Below are 14448 nucleotides of genomic sequence, written 5' to 3'. Positions count from 1 at the left end.
CTGGGGGAAAAGGGATACTACATACAAGAGATCAGGAGGGCCATGTCAGTTCCCTTTTCTGCAGCTGCCTCTACCTAGGTTCTGCCAGTGCCCGCTGTCCTCTTTAATGGCTACCCCGAGCCCACTTCCTTCCAACACCCCATGTTTCCCAGCCCCCTCACATCTGCTCATTGAGTTACACCCACTGCCATGTTTATTGGTAGATCTAAGGCCAGAAGGGACAATGCCGGTCCTCTCCCCTACACCAGCTCTCCAGGCTCTCGCCAGCTGGCTGGTTCCCTCCTCAAGCCCAATAACCGGTGGTTGAACTGACGAGTTCCTTTTTAATATGGTTGGAAAATACTCATTTGCTTCCTGTGGTAAAGTATCCCGTCACTCACAACGTTGTTTAAATCAGGCCAGCACATCTGAGCTGCTTGCCTAGGAACTGGTTGAGCACAGCTGGGGCATTTTTCCAGAGGGCTTTTATGTCTGGACAGAGAGTGGATGTGGGGGAGCCAACCCCTGCTGGTGCATGGGGAGCAGCTCCTGTAGGGTCACTGCAGTTAATTTCCTTCCTGCGGTAGGTACAAAGGCCTTGGTTTTCCTAGGATCACAGTCAGCAGGGGTTGGGGACCATAGTACACTCTTGATATGTATTGGTTTCTGCAGGGTCTGGTGCTGACGTGATCTCTGCTCCTGTTGGTCTAGATTAGCCCTGACCCATTTGTTGTTAGAGCTCCTTGATGCTTTTTTTTTTTGCAAGACTTTCTAATCTTTGCTTCCATCTACCTAGTCCCTTATAGCACCGTTCATCGCTCCAGTCGCTGAGTGGCTTTTGCTGCTGGTGCCCTGGTCATAGTCCAGCTTGGGAAGTGACAGTACCTGCTGTCTCCTTAAATCCCCCCTGTAGTTACTCCTCAATCCTCCACAGCAGGGCTTACAGGAGGAGACTTCAGAATTTGTTTCAGGAGGGCTTCTTGTTTTACCTTGCAGGCAGAGAGAGCTTTTTCATGATACCGCCTCCTGCCCTTGAATCTGAAATCGGATCAGCACGTCCTTCTGCTGTGCCAGGCCTCTAATCCTGAACCCCAAAGCACTTGACAAACTGCCATAGAAGGATCATTCGGATCATTCCCCCTCCCTCCCGCCCCCCCCCCACACCTGCTGCCACCACCACTAACATGCACCCACTTCTGGGGTTGAACCCAGCAGCCGTACTTCATCAGTGTCCCAGAGCAGGCCTATGGAAATCCTAGGGACAATCCCATTTCCCCCCCCCCCCGCCCCCCTTAAAGATGGTGCAGTGGCTGATGAGATGAATCCTGGTGTGTACTGAACTTTTGTAGAGCTGGTGGGAGCCAGGGGGCCGCAGCCTGGTACATGGCAGATTTAGAATGTTAAAAAATTAAATGGAAAGGCACTTAACTGAGCTCAATAATTCATTTTTGTTGTTTGCAGACATAGAAGAATATTCCCAGGAAGAAATATGCAAGGTAGGAGACTGTGTCCTGATTTCTGTTTGTGACCTAGGTCTGTGTGTATTATGGAGCTCCCTAGTTAAGGTTCTGACCCGGGTACGTCTCTGGACGGTAGAAAAGGGTACAGGATGGGGTGGGAGAACAAAGGCAGTTCCATGGCTGCTGTTTTCAACTTGGGGGACCTCTGCTATTGAACTTAGTTCAGCAAGGAGTGCAGTATAAATCCAACTCTCTGCTTAGTGGTTTGCAGTGTCGTACAGTGAAGCTTGCTCTTCTTCTGCCAGGCTACACGCAATACCGCAGATCCTGGAAGGAAAGGCTCCCTCATGCCAGTATGAGGTCTCCTTGTTGTATAATCTTCATTAGTAGTGACAGTAACACTGAGGGGCAAAGATCAGGGCCCATCGTGCGAAGCTCTGCATGGACATAGTGAGAGAGTCCCTGCCCCAAAGGTCTAAAAAGACAAAATGTTATCTTCATCTTATAGATGGGGAACTTCAGCATAATTGTGACCTCTTGTAGGCACACAGGGGCTCTGGTTGAGCTGGCAATTTGAATCCAAATCCCCTGAATGCCAGCCCAGTGTCTCCCTCCCAGACCATCCTTCCTATCTAATCTTAAACAGAGGGCTTGGAGTACAGGGCCTTGACCTTGTAGGGATGGGGAGGTGTATTGGATCTCAGGTGACTCTGGAGATCTCTTAGTAAAGGCAAACAGCCTTCTGTAACCTGTTGGCACTTAAGATAGTGACATGTTCATGGCTAAGAAATCTGATTATCTGTTTCTTTTTTCCCCCTCACAGGATCTTGTGGTTTTCCTGGACAAACTGGTGAGAAACCCCCTGTGGCTTATGTTTTTCCTTTGCTCAGTGTACAGAGGTGTACAAATCCAAATGGTGGAGTTGGTTTGGGCCACAGCCAGAGATCCTGGGGAAAAACATTATTAGATGTGTAACTTGTACCCACCGTTCCTCCTTGTTCAATGTTACCCCAGACTTGCTGGGAACAGAAATTGCCAGGGAGAGACGAGAGATGATGGAAATGCCTGTAAAGCTTTATCTCTTGTAATCTTGAATTAAAGTGGGGGAGAGAAGATGAAAGGCAGATCCCTGGTGACTCGCTGAGCAGCTGGAGTGGATGGTTTAATTCTGCCTCTTGGCTAAGATCAAACCTAGTATTAGTTTAATATCTGATACAGCCTCTGCTGGGAGATATTGCTGTGCTTGCCTAAGAGATGAAGGCAGTGATTGCAGTCTCTTCTCTTCTTACAGCAATTAACCTGTAGAATTGTTGCATTTGACTAGCTCAGCATAAGTTCTTGGGCTTTGCTTTTTACTAACTGCAGAAGTAAATGGTTCCCTGGGCTGGTGGAGAAGAGAGGGGGCTGTGTGGATGAAGGGAACTCTCTTATAGAGGACATGCAAAGAATTGCAGACTTGTGGTACGTTACCCACACAGTGGCCCGAGGGGATGTCTGTGCTGGGAGCATGATTCCCAGCTTGAGTAGGCAGATGAGCTAGCTCTGTCCAAGCCAGTGCACTAAAAATAGCAGTACAGCTGGGGGATAGCGTGGCTGGTGGGTTGGGCTAGCCAGCCAAGTATGTACCCAGGGGTTCCGGGCTGGTTTGTACTCCGGCAGCTAGCCTGTACTGCTGCCCGTGCTATTCCCAGCTCCGCTTCTCTTTTCAGCACACTTGCTCGAGCAGAGCTAGTACATGGCTGCCCGCTCAAGCTGGAAAGCATGCCCCCAGCTGCAGGGTAGACACCCTGTGTCTTTCAAGGGGCAGGTAATCCACGCAGGAGCTTGCGCAGCTCGAGACTGTAAGAGCTTCAGCATCCAGCTACTGGGGAATCCCCAGCCGTTTTCTCTCTCCTGGCTTTGTGAAGAAGTGGCTTGCTTTAAGTGGGTTCCTGCGCTAGCCTTTCACTTCTAGAGAACTGCGCTGATTTATTTAGATGAAGGCTGCAAATGAAACGCGTTTGGTCCCTGTGGAGTGCTTGGAAGAAGGACGCTCAATTTACGAGATCACTGTATAGTTTGGAAGAGTAATTTGGCAGTTCCTCTAGAAGCTGGAATAACAGGGCATGTTTCAATCATCACTAGCGAGAGGGTGCCAGCGAGTGGCGGCGTGGGAGGACTTCAGTATGGAGAGAAATGGACAAACCTGGGGCTGATACATCTACTGAGGAGATTTAATAAGAGGGAAACATGGTAGCTGTTAACAAAGCAATGAATTGTATCGGACTGGTGAATTGAGTGCTCCTGGTTTTCCTTCCCTCCATGGAAAAGAGGCAGTTAGAGAAACTAAAAGGCAAACATTTAAAACTTGATGAAAAGAAATGTCTTTTTACATAATTAACCTGCAGAACTTGCTGTAACTAGGTGTCGGGGGGCCAAGAATTGAGGACCATGTTTAAGAGAAATCAAAATCATTGTGGATACTGTGAACAGAGTAGCCCAGCTGGAAGAAGGTATTTAAACAGTCATGCCTTGGGGTGTAAGCCACCCGCTTGCTGCCGTGAGCTGAGAAAAAAGATAGGTAGGTTATTCCACAGGGATCCTTGCATATTTTTCTGAAGCATTTATTACTGGACACTGTAGCGAACAGGACGCTGGACTTAATTGGGCCCTGATCTCATTCTGTCTGGAATTCATTCAGTATGTCATTAGCCGGTCGGTTGATCCACCTCTCATTTGCTTACGTGCAAATCCTGTCTCGCTGCCCTTCGGTGATGGAGAACGCTTTTCCCTTTGACACATGGGCGGGTGCGCAGCAAAGCAGCAAATGACAAGGTCAGCAGCTTGACACCTCTTGTATTAAATAATATACCCTCCTGGCACCACTGGGGCCATTCATCTGCCTTGACAATATAATTAGGACAGTGTTTAGTGGCTTCCATCCCATTGAAAGACTAGAATCAATCCCTACTCCTTTAAATGAGATGACCAGTGTCTGGGGTGGGGAGGAGGTGGGGTGGGGGGGAGAGTAGTGACACAGGCATATGTCAGTATCTGTCGGGGTTTTTCCCTGCTATATCCTGGAACATCTTCCAAGAGAGCTAGCCTAGCCTGAAATGCTGTCCTGCTCTGTAAAGAGACTGTTTTTTGTTTTTTAACAAAAACCCGGGGGGAAGGGGGGGCTTCTTCAGCAGCTCTGCTGTATGTTGGCATCAGAACTGCAGCTGACCCTCATGACAGTGCTTCTTGCTTCACTCCTGAGAGCCCCACAGGGCCTGGTTACAGGCAAGTAAACTGCAGTGTGTTCTTCCTTGTGCCTTAGCAGAATGGTCTCCTAGCTTCTGCTCACAGAGCCCCACTTGGTGACATCCGTGCAAACCCACTGACGGTCATACAGCTCCACTGAGGGACCAGTTTGGTCCCCAGAACCCTCATTATGGGGGATGAGGCACAAAAGAAGAGGAGCCCAGAGTGACCCCGATCCCAGGTGGATTGGAAAAGCCAGTCTCAGACTGTGTGTGTGTTTGACCAGTTGCTGAGACCATAAATGCAGCAGCCCCACCACGCTACTTCTAGACATCTCTGAAATGGAGAGGGAGGATGAAGGAATTGCTGTGCTTGTGTACTCCAGCTGGTGTATAACCTGATGAGTGACAGAAGTCTCAGAAATATCCTGCCAGCTGATGGGCAAACTTGCTGCCAACCTTTATTTTCAGGAATAGCGTAGCTTGCGTGCTTCCAAATCGTAAGTCTCTCCCCACAGCCCCGGTGCTCTCTGAAGCTTCTCTTCCTATTGCCTTTAAGCTGTCTGTTCTCATCCCTGTGGGTCTGCACATCTTGGCCTGCATTTCTGATCTTACTGCTCCGTTCCCCATGTTGCCTTCGTCCTGCCAGTAGGACATGTCCCCTTCTTTATCCTTCTCCTGCTCATGTATCTGTGCCTTCTTCCACAACGGAACCCACCATCTTCTCCCCAAAGATGTGGAGGCCAGAAGGGATGGTTCCAACCATCTCCTGCATACGACAGGCTGCAGAATTTCCCCTAGTGTTTACTGCACCATGCCCAAGGATTTCAGGTTTAAGAGGTCTAATCTCTATTAAGACTCCAATTGATGGAGAGTCCATCCCATCCGCTGGGGAGGTGCTCCAATGGCTAATGACCCTCCTTGTTGAAAATGTGCATCTTGTTTCAAGTTTGAAATTAACGAGCTGAGATGCAGTGGCTGGGAGCTAAATTCTGCCTTCTAGTAACAGACTCCTCCATGCAGCAGCTGAGGGTTGCAATTTTCAACTTACGGCTTGTTCTTCATTTTTGTTGCCACAACTTTAACAGTTAAATTTAAAAAATCATTGAATCATAGAACTGGAAGGGATCTCGAGAGGTCATCTAGTCCAGTCCCCTGCACTCAAGGCAGGACTAAGCATTATCTAGACCATCCCTGACAGGTGTTTGTCTAACCTGCTCTTAAAAATCCACAATGGTGGAGACTCCAACCTCCCTAGGTAATTTATTCCAGCGCCTAACCACCCTGACAGTTAGAAAGTTTTTCCTAATGTCCAACCTAAGCCGCCCTTGCTACAATTTAAGCCCATTGCTTCTTGTCCTGTCCTCAGAGGTTAAGGAGAACAATTTTTTTCTCTCCTCCTTGAAACAACCTTTTATGTACTTGAAAACTGTTATCATGTTCCCTCTGTCTTCTCTTCTCCAGACTAAACAAACCAAAATTTTTTCAATCTTCCCTCACAGGTCATGTTTTCTAGACCTTTGATCATTTTTGTTGCTCTTCTCTGGACTCTCTCCAATTTGTCCACATCTTTCTTGAAATGTGGCGCCCAGAACTGGACACAATACTCCAGTTGAAGCCTAATCAGTGCGGAGTAGAGCGGAAGAATTACTTCTTGTCTTGCTTACAATACTGCTGCTAATACATCCCAGAATGATATTTGCTTTTTTTGCAACAGCGTTACACTGTTGACTCATATCTAGCTTGTGGTCCATTATGACCCCCCCAGATTCCTTTCCGCAGTACTCCTTCCGAGGCAGTCATTTCCCATTTTGTTTGTGTGCAACTGATTGATTGTTCCTCCCTAAGTGGAGTACTTTGCCTTTGTCCTTATTGAATTTCATCCTAATTACTTCATACCATTTCTCCAGTTTTTCCAGATCATTTTGAATTTTAATCCTATCCTCCAAAGCGCTTGCAACCCCTCCCAGCTTGGTATGGTCCACAAACTTTATAAATGTACCCTCTATGCCATTATCTAAATCATTGATGAAGATATTGAACAGAGCCAGACCCAGAACTGATCCGTGCAGGACCCCACTTGTTATACCCTTCCAGCATGACTGTGAACGACTGGTAACTACTCTCTGGGAACGATTTTCTAACCATTTATGCACCCACCTTATAGTAGCTCCATCTAGGTTGTGTTTCCCTAGTTTGTTTACAAGATGGTCATGCGAGACAGTATCAAAAGCCTTACTAATGTCAAGATATACCACATCTACCGCTTCCCCCCATCCACAAGGCTTGTTACCCTGTCATGTAAGTCTGTATTTGAAGAGACTTCCTTATTCCTTTTCACTCTGCTTGGGAAGTAAATAGCAATCCTCTGGCACACATCCCCTCAATGGTTCAGGATCCATAAGTGGGATGCAGAACACGGCATAGCCATCTCCAAGAGGGCAGTACAGCATTCCCCAATGCCATGCTAGGCCATTAGTCCAACAGTGAGCCAGACTGGATATGACTGTCTGTGAGACTTAGCTGTTCCCTTGAGGATTCCCATCCAGGTACTGGTCCAGCCTCTCTCTCTCCATTTTGTGAGATGTGCCCTTCTCGTGCCGTGATCAAGTCACGGCTGCCGGCTAGCTCTCAAAAGCGCTTGGCTTTCTCCAAGCTCGTCTATTATTTCCAAAGAACCTATGGGGAGCGGACGGGATGGCATCTCATGCTGCAGGCGGCTGGGCCATTGCTGTGGGTGAAAGCAGCCATTTCCTTGCAGGGTGAGGAGTTCTGACGACTCGGTTGAACCCGCAGCGGATTATAGTTTGCCCAATTGCAGAGCTTCTCTGTCAGCTTCTTCTTTCTCTGCGGGGGGAGAGCTGGAAATGCAGGCAGGGGTCACCAAGAAGCCTGCTCTGCATCTTGGAAGAAGTTCTGGGTGGTTAGCGCCTGCCTTGTGGGTAAATGTGGGACGGGAAGGAGCCCTGCTGAGCTCTGCGACCAGCAGGGCTTGAGGGCTTATTTCATCTTTGATCAGGACTCTCGTTAAGGCTGGGGAAGGCGTCGTGGACTTGGCTCCCCAGGTGTGTGGGTGCAGAGCATTTCAGAAGGCCTCTGTCATCGCCCTGGGGTACTGTGCAACCCATTTTTCCCGCTTCCAGTGGAAAACAAAAAAATGAAACTGAAGGGGAAAGGCCGGCTCTTAAGAGCTGGCCTGAGCTTCAGGAGGCCAAGGAGCACTTTCCACCTGATTGTGAGGGGAAGAATCGCAGTTGTGTGTGAAATTTCTTCCCGGCTAACTGGACACCGACACTAAAGGGGCAATCAAGGGGTTGGCACTAGAATAATGTCGTTTTTTGCTGCCAAAGTCATGAGTTCAAAGCTGCCCCTGCTCTGTGGGAGATTAAAGTTATCTGGTTGTTTGAAGGCCAATGGGTTGATGGCCTGTCTCCAATCCTGGCTGGACCAGTAGCTGCATTGCCCAAAATGTCCGTTGCAACTGACGCAAACTGGGCTTCCGTTCTCAGCAGCAACCTGGGATTGAATGAGACTGAACTGCCCCTCTTAGCCCTAAAGGCAATATTTCCAGGTCAGGGTTTGGACCTGCTACCTGGGGAGTGGGCAGTGCAGGTGCTGAGCCTGCCCTGTGAATGAAGGACTCCAAGGCTGCCAGGCTGGCATCTTCCATCAGTGAGAACTTCACCTTATAATCAGAGAGCATCAAAAATAGTGAAGACTTCAGAAAGAAGGGAATGGTCTTGGATCTTGGGGAGGAAGGTTTGCTTTGCGGTTAAGGATTTGATTGGGACTCGGGAGCTCCTGGGTTCAATTTCTTGGTGTGACCTTGGACAGCTCACTAGGGTTATGCCTACGCTGCAGTGGAAGGTGTGATTGTAATGTGGGTTGGTACACTGGTGCTAGCGTTAATCGAGCAGACACAGGTAACAATCCCAGCATGGACAAGGCCTCAGCAGAACACGGGGGCTTCCACGGTGCCCATCCATTTTACCGACACTACAGCCATGCAGCTGCCTCAGGGTGTGGGAGAGGCTTGGGGGCCTGTGCCTTACCCCAGCCCCCGTGATGGCCTTTCCTGTCCTGCAGCCCCTTCAGCTAGGAAAACTTGCCTTAATGCATCAGTCACAGCAACCTTGCCTGGGGGAGCTGCCTGCCGTGGGCATGGGGAGGGAGCTGGTCTGAGAGCGCGAAGCCTCGTAGCCTTTGTGCGGAACCATTCAGGGCTGGTCTCTGAAGCTGCTGTCCCTCCCTCCCTCTTAGCAGGCGGCTCTGTGGCAGAAGAGGGAGCATGTTCTTTGACTCCAGTTAGCTCACAGAGGCTGAACTCCTAATTGAGTGAAGGCTCCATGCCTCGCTGTGGAAAATTGCTCCAGCCTAACCATGGTGGTCGTCTCCGGCTGTGCGTCTTCTCTCTAAGGGCGCCTGCCACTTGGTGTCCTCTGTGGAATGGAAACCCCCCTCATCTCTCACCCCCTCAGTGCTGAGTCTGGGATTAATAAATTGCCGTGGCAATCGGTGAAGGAGCGGGCAGCACGGGAGGCGGGAAGGGGGAGCAGGCCGGTGGTTTTAGTGCTTCCAGCAAAAAAGGGATTGGGCTTTTTGCTCGCCTCAGCTGCACAAGCGTGGCTCGGAAAGGGGAACATGACATCCGGGAGCAGGGTGAGACAGTGTGTGTCCTAAACAAGGAGCTGCCGACAGGGACCTGTTAAGAATTCAGGGCTTGGTGTGCTGTAACAGCGGGGCTCGCCCTGTCTGCTGATGTCCTGTCAGCCGCTCATGACAGAGTGCTGGGACTGCTGGGGCCAGGATTTCTGATTTTCTGTTTAAGGACTGAAAGGACCATTAGGATCATCAGCAGGGGATACCACAGGTGCAGGGCAGCCCACAGAGAAGGTGATCAAGTGCTTCCATCGACCTAGCGACCATCAGATGGGGAGATTAATTTCCAAGGACAACACAACCTTCCCTGCGTCCGCACTCCGGGCTTCTAGCAGCATACCTACGGCAGCACCCGTAGCGTAGACCTGGCCTAAGTCTTATTGATGTCCCATTTACATCAATAAATGCTTAATACGTTAAGGCCAGAGGGGACCAAAGATAATCTAGTCAGACTTTCTGTGTATCACAGGCTGGCGAAGTTCATCGTTAATCCTGTACTGAGCCCAGAATCTCATAGAAATTACTGTTGCTATTGATGTTGCAGGTAAACCCTGCAAAGCGATCCTGGCCTGGAGGAGTGGAAAGAATGTTGGTAAGCGGGGTGGGTGATCTCAAATACCAGATCTAGATCTAAACTTCAGTCCATATCTGTGCTTGGAAGACAAGATCAGAACTCAAAATGATCTTGACAACCTGGAGAAATGGTCTGAATTACATGGGATGAAATTCAGTCAGGATAAATACAAAGCACTGTCCGTAGGAAGGAGAAGAATCAATTAGAATCGTAGGACTGGAAGGGACCTTGAGAGGTCATCTAGTGCAGTCCCCTGCACTCATGGCAGGACTAAGTATTATCTAGACCATCCCTGACAGGTGTTTGTCTAACTTTCTCTTTAAAATCTCCAAATGATGGAGATTCCACAGCCTCCCTAGGAAATTTATTCCAGTGCTTAACCAGGTGCTCTGACAGGTTTTCTTAATATCCAACCTAAACCTCCCTTTCTGCAATTTAAGCCCATTGCTTCTTGTCCTGTCCTCAGAGGTTCAGAAGAACAATTTTTCTCCCTCCTCCTTGTAACAACCTTTTATGTACTTGAAAACTGTTATCAAGTCCCTTCTCAGTCTTCTCTTCTCCAGACTAAGCAAACCCAATTTTTTTCAGTCTTCCCTCATAGGGAGGTTGTGGAAGCTCCATCATCGGAGATTTTTAAGAGCAGTTTAGAGAAACACCTGTCAGGGATGGTCTAGACAATACCTAGCCCTGCCGTGAGTCCAGGGGACTGAACTAGATGACCTCTTGAAGTCTCCTCCAGCCCTACGTTTTTATGATTCTTGGAGACTAGATTCCAAAATCATTGCCACAGACACCAGTGGGGGGAATCAGTGATCATGTAACTGGAGAGAATAGAAACCAAAGAAGTGGGCTCACAACTGGTGACCAAGAGGGGAAAGAGAACCAGGGGATGTTCACCCTTTCAAAGTATCAGTTCTCAGATACGTTGCAAGTCAGCTACTGAGGTTCCTGTCTCTGACGGGATGGAATGGAAAGCTACAGTGGACCCACCTGATGAGCATCCTGGTGGTAAAAAGCAAGCAGCTACCAAGAAAGATTCTTCAACCGTCCTAAGAAGCCAGTCGTCATCGGTGGAGGGGAGCAGACAGATTTCAGAGAAAGACACAAGGACAGCAGGACTGCGTGCTGTCTCCCTGGAGAGAAGACACGGGATTGCGAAGTCATCTGGTAAGTCTCCAGTCATGGTGATACACACTGGAACCAATGATATGGCATCATGTGGAACTATACAGATTATTGAACACTTCAAGGATCTTGGAGGGGAGCGGAAGAGGAGGAAAATCCAAGTGATCTCTTGCTTGTGGGACTGGAAGGATCTCTGAGAAGAAGGCACAAAATACTGGAGATGAATATTGTCTGCATGGCTGGTGTGAAGTGAGAGGGTTGGTGGAGAGGGGCCACATTCCAGTGAAAGAAGGGCCTGTATCTCATGGGTGGGGGGATGCTAGTCTCAGGGAGCATGCTAAGGAGGCAAATGAGGTACACGCTCAAACTCAGTGTCGAAAACAGATTGCACCAATGTGGCAAAGGATGTGAAGAGAATGTTTTTTCAGTTGCCTTTATACCAGTGGCAGGAGGCTGGATAACAAGCAAGAAGAATGGGAAAGTGTCATTAAGAAGAAATTTGATGATATTAGCTCTGTGATGGGACAATTAACATGCCCTTTACAGTTCCTAATAATTATAGATGGTGATTTCCTAACACAAGGTATTGAACCAGCATGAGGTAATCTCTGTTTTGGACCTCGTTATGATGGATACAGAATTCGTCACTGGCAAGCAGGATGGGTAATTATAGGCTGGTTAGCCTGAAATCAATTCCATGACAAATAATGGAAAAGCTGATATGGAATTCAACGGATAGAGGATTAAGCCTAGGAAGAGAATTAATGCCAGTCAGTGTGGCTTTATGGAAAATACAGCTTGTCAAACCTGATTTCATTCTTTGGTTATAAGTTTGGTTGATAAATGTAATTGCATAGATGTAATATACTTAGATTTCTGTAACATGGTTGATTTCTTACCGTATGACATTCTGGGTAAAAAATTAACCCTATACAGTTTCGACCATGCACACATTGAGTGGACTAAGAGCTGTCTAATTGATGGATCTCAAATGACACCAACGAGGGTGTTTCTAGTGGGGTTATGCAAAGATTGGGACTAGGCTTCAGCTGCTGAACGTTTTCATCAACTATCTGGCGGTAAATACAAAATCACGACTTGTAAAATTTGCCGCTGACCTGAAGATTGATGGAAGGGTAAATGATCAGGACAGGGAAGTTAGCACAATCTCAATCACATGGGAAGCTGGGCCCATTCAAGCAAAATGGGACTTGAATTCAACCAAATGCAATATTATACATGTAGGAGTAAAGAAGGGGGACGGGGGGAGGACTGTATCCTAGAAAGAAAAGATGCTGAGGAAAATTTCAGGATCCCCCAGTGGGATGTGGGGGCAGAAAAGGGCTAATGCAATCCTTGGGGGGGTGAATGGGAGTGGTGAGTAGGAGCAGAGAGATGATTCTACCTCGGTCTGCTGTGCTGGAATACTGCAGCTAGTTCTGGTGAGCACATTTTAAAAAGGATGTTGACATATTGGTGATGGAGCAGAGAAACACAGAAACTGAATGGCTGGAGGCCGTGCCTTCTCGTGAGGGGCTTAAAGAGCTGAATTTATTTAAAAAAAAAAAAAAAAAAAGGAAATTCAGGTGTGACTTGATTACAGTGTAAAGTAAATACCAGGTACTGAGGTTCTTTAACCTAGTGGAGAAAGGCAGAGCAAGAGCCAATGGCTGGAAGCTGAAACCAGACCATTTCCAATTGGAAATAAGGCAGATTTTTACCACTGTGGGTGATTAATTGTCGGTACAGACTACCAGGGGACGTGGTGGATTCTCCCCATCTCTTTAACTCTTCATATCAAGACTTGGCTGCCTTTCTGGAAGATTTGCTTTAGCCAAACACAACAATATAAAACCTAATTCTTGTACAGCATTATTTTTATCAGCAGATCTCCAGGCGCTTTACAAAAGAGGTGTCGTTATCTGCCCGCGACAGGTTATTGGGCTCAGTACATGGGTGACGGGGTGAAATTTAATGGCCTGTGTGGCAAAGCAGGACAGACTAGATGAGCACATGGTCCCTCTTGGCCATCGACTCTATGAATCTTACGGAACTTATAGCTGGAAATGAGCTGGCTCCACCAGCTCTTTGAGCAGATCTAGATTCAAATTCTTCTTCCTGGGGCTTCTCTAGGTGAAAGTCTTAAGGTTTTGTGGGAGTTTTCAGGCAGCTTCGGTATAGTTCAAAAAGCAAAGTGCTGGGATAACAATTGTCCCGGGGGGGGTCAGAGTTAAGGTTTTTAAAAAATATTTATCTTTCTTGTGTTCCTTCCCATTACCATAGTATCGAGTGCTTCACTAATATGGATGTATTCATATAATAATATGGATGTATTCATCCCCACAGCACCCCTGGGAGGTAGGGGAGTCTGTTATCCCCATAGCACAGGTAGGAAACTAAGGGTACATCTACACAGCAACTTGACACCCAGGGCCGGCTGGTGCCAGCCGGCTCGGGCTCACACTGCAGAGCTGTTTCACTGCTGCGTAGACTTCCGGACCTGGGTTGGAGCCTGGGCCCTAGGACCCTGCAAGGTGAGAGGGTCCCGGAGCTCGGACTCTAGCTGGAGCCCGGAAATCTACACAGCAATGAACCAGCCCCGCGAGCTCCAGCCGGCTGGCACGGGCCAGCTGTGGGTTTCTAGTTGCTGTGTTGACGTACCCTAAGGCACAGAGAGACTTGACCAAGGTCACAAAGGAAGTCTGTGGCAGAGCAAGGAATTGAACCCTGGTCCTCCTAACTCCTAGGCTAGTGTCCTAACCATTGGACTCTACTTCCCTCAGTGAATGGTTTTTCTGTCTAGACTTTTTAAACTAACGTCTGAACTGCTGGGGATTTATCTAAATTACCTTGACTGCACGTATCTGTTGTTTAATGCTGACACTTGACACACTTGATGTCTGATTACTTTGTTTCTTGGCAGCCTTAACTTGGAGAGTGTATTGACCCTGCATATGTGCTTATAGGGCTGAGCTGTCATGTCTTCTGTTGGGCAAATTGATCAGAATTCCCTACACTGAACATAAGTTCTGGGCTGGCCTTTGTGCCCCTCATTCCGACGGTTGGTTTGTCCTGTCACGGCGTTATAATTAATCCCCTTTGTTTTCAGTTTAAACTGATTTTTACCGAAAAATGCCCAGGTTTTACAAAAAGTATTATTCATTTTTTTCTGATTTTTTCACCCTACTTTTGTATCATTCAAATAGATAAAAATAACTTGGTTTTATTAGGAAAATACAATACACTGCATGAGATACGTATTTCGATAATACATGTGTATATGCCAGGGGTGGGCAAACTTTTTGCCCCGAGGGCCACATCTGAGTGGGGAAATTGCTTGCAGGGCTATGAATGTAGGGCTGGTGCAGGAGGGAGTGCGGGGTGTGGGAGGGCGTGCGGTGTGCAGGAAGGGGGTCAGGGCAAGGGG

At 48.0% G+C, this 14448-nt stretch overlaps 1 protein-coding gene across 3 annotated transcripts in view; it reads left to right on the top strand.

Annotated features, from left to right (window-relative positions):
* The window catches only part of EPHX2 (epoxide hydrolase 2), a 128664-nt gene that overhangs the window by 57074 nt on the left and 57142 nt on the right, over window positions 1-14448 (top strand). For all 3 annotated transcript variants that reach the window (XM_043542032.1, XM_037893772.2, XM_043542031.1), the window contains exons 9-10: window positions 1441-1475; window positions 2263-2289. In XM_043542032.1, coding sequence (XP_043397967.1) covers window positions 1441-1475; window positions 2263-2289 — 62 coding nt within the window. The remainder of the gene's footprint in view (window positions 1-1440; window positions 1476-2262; window positions 2290-14448) is intronic.

This window comes from Chelonia mydas, chromosome 3, assembly GCF_015237465.2.
Source record: "Chelonia mydas isolate rCheMyd1 chromosome 3, rCheMyd1.pri.v2, whole genome shotgun sequence".
Taxonomy (NCBI): Eukaryota; Metazoa; Chordata; order Testudines; family Cheloniidae; genus Chelonia; species Chelonia mydas.
The sequence above is the reverse complement of the archived record's forward strand: the minus strand, read 5'-3'. Positions and strand labels throughout refer to the sequence as shown.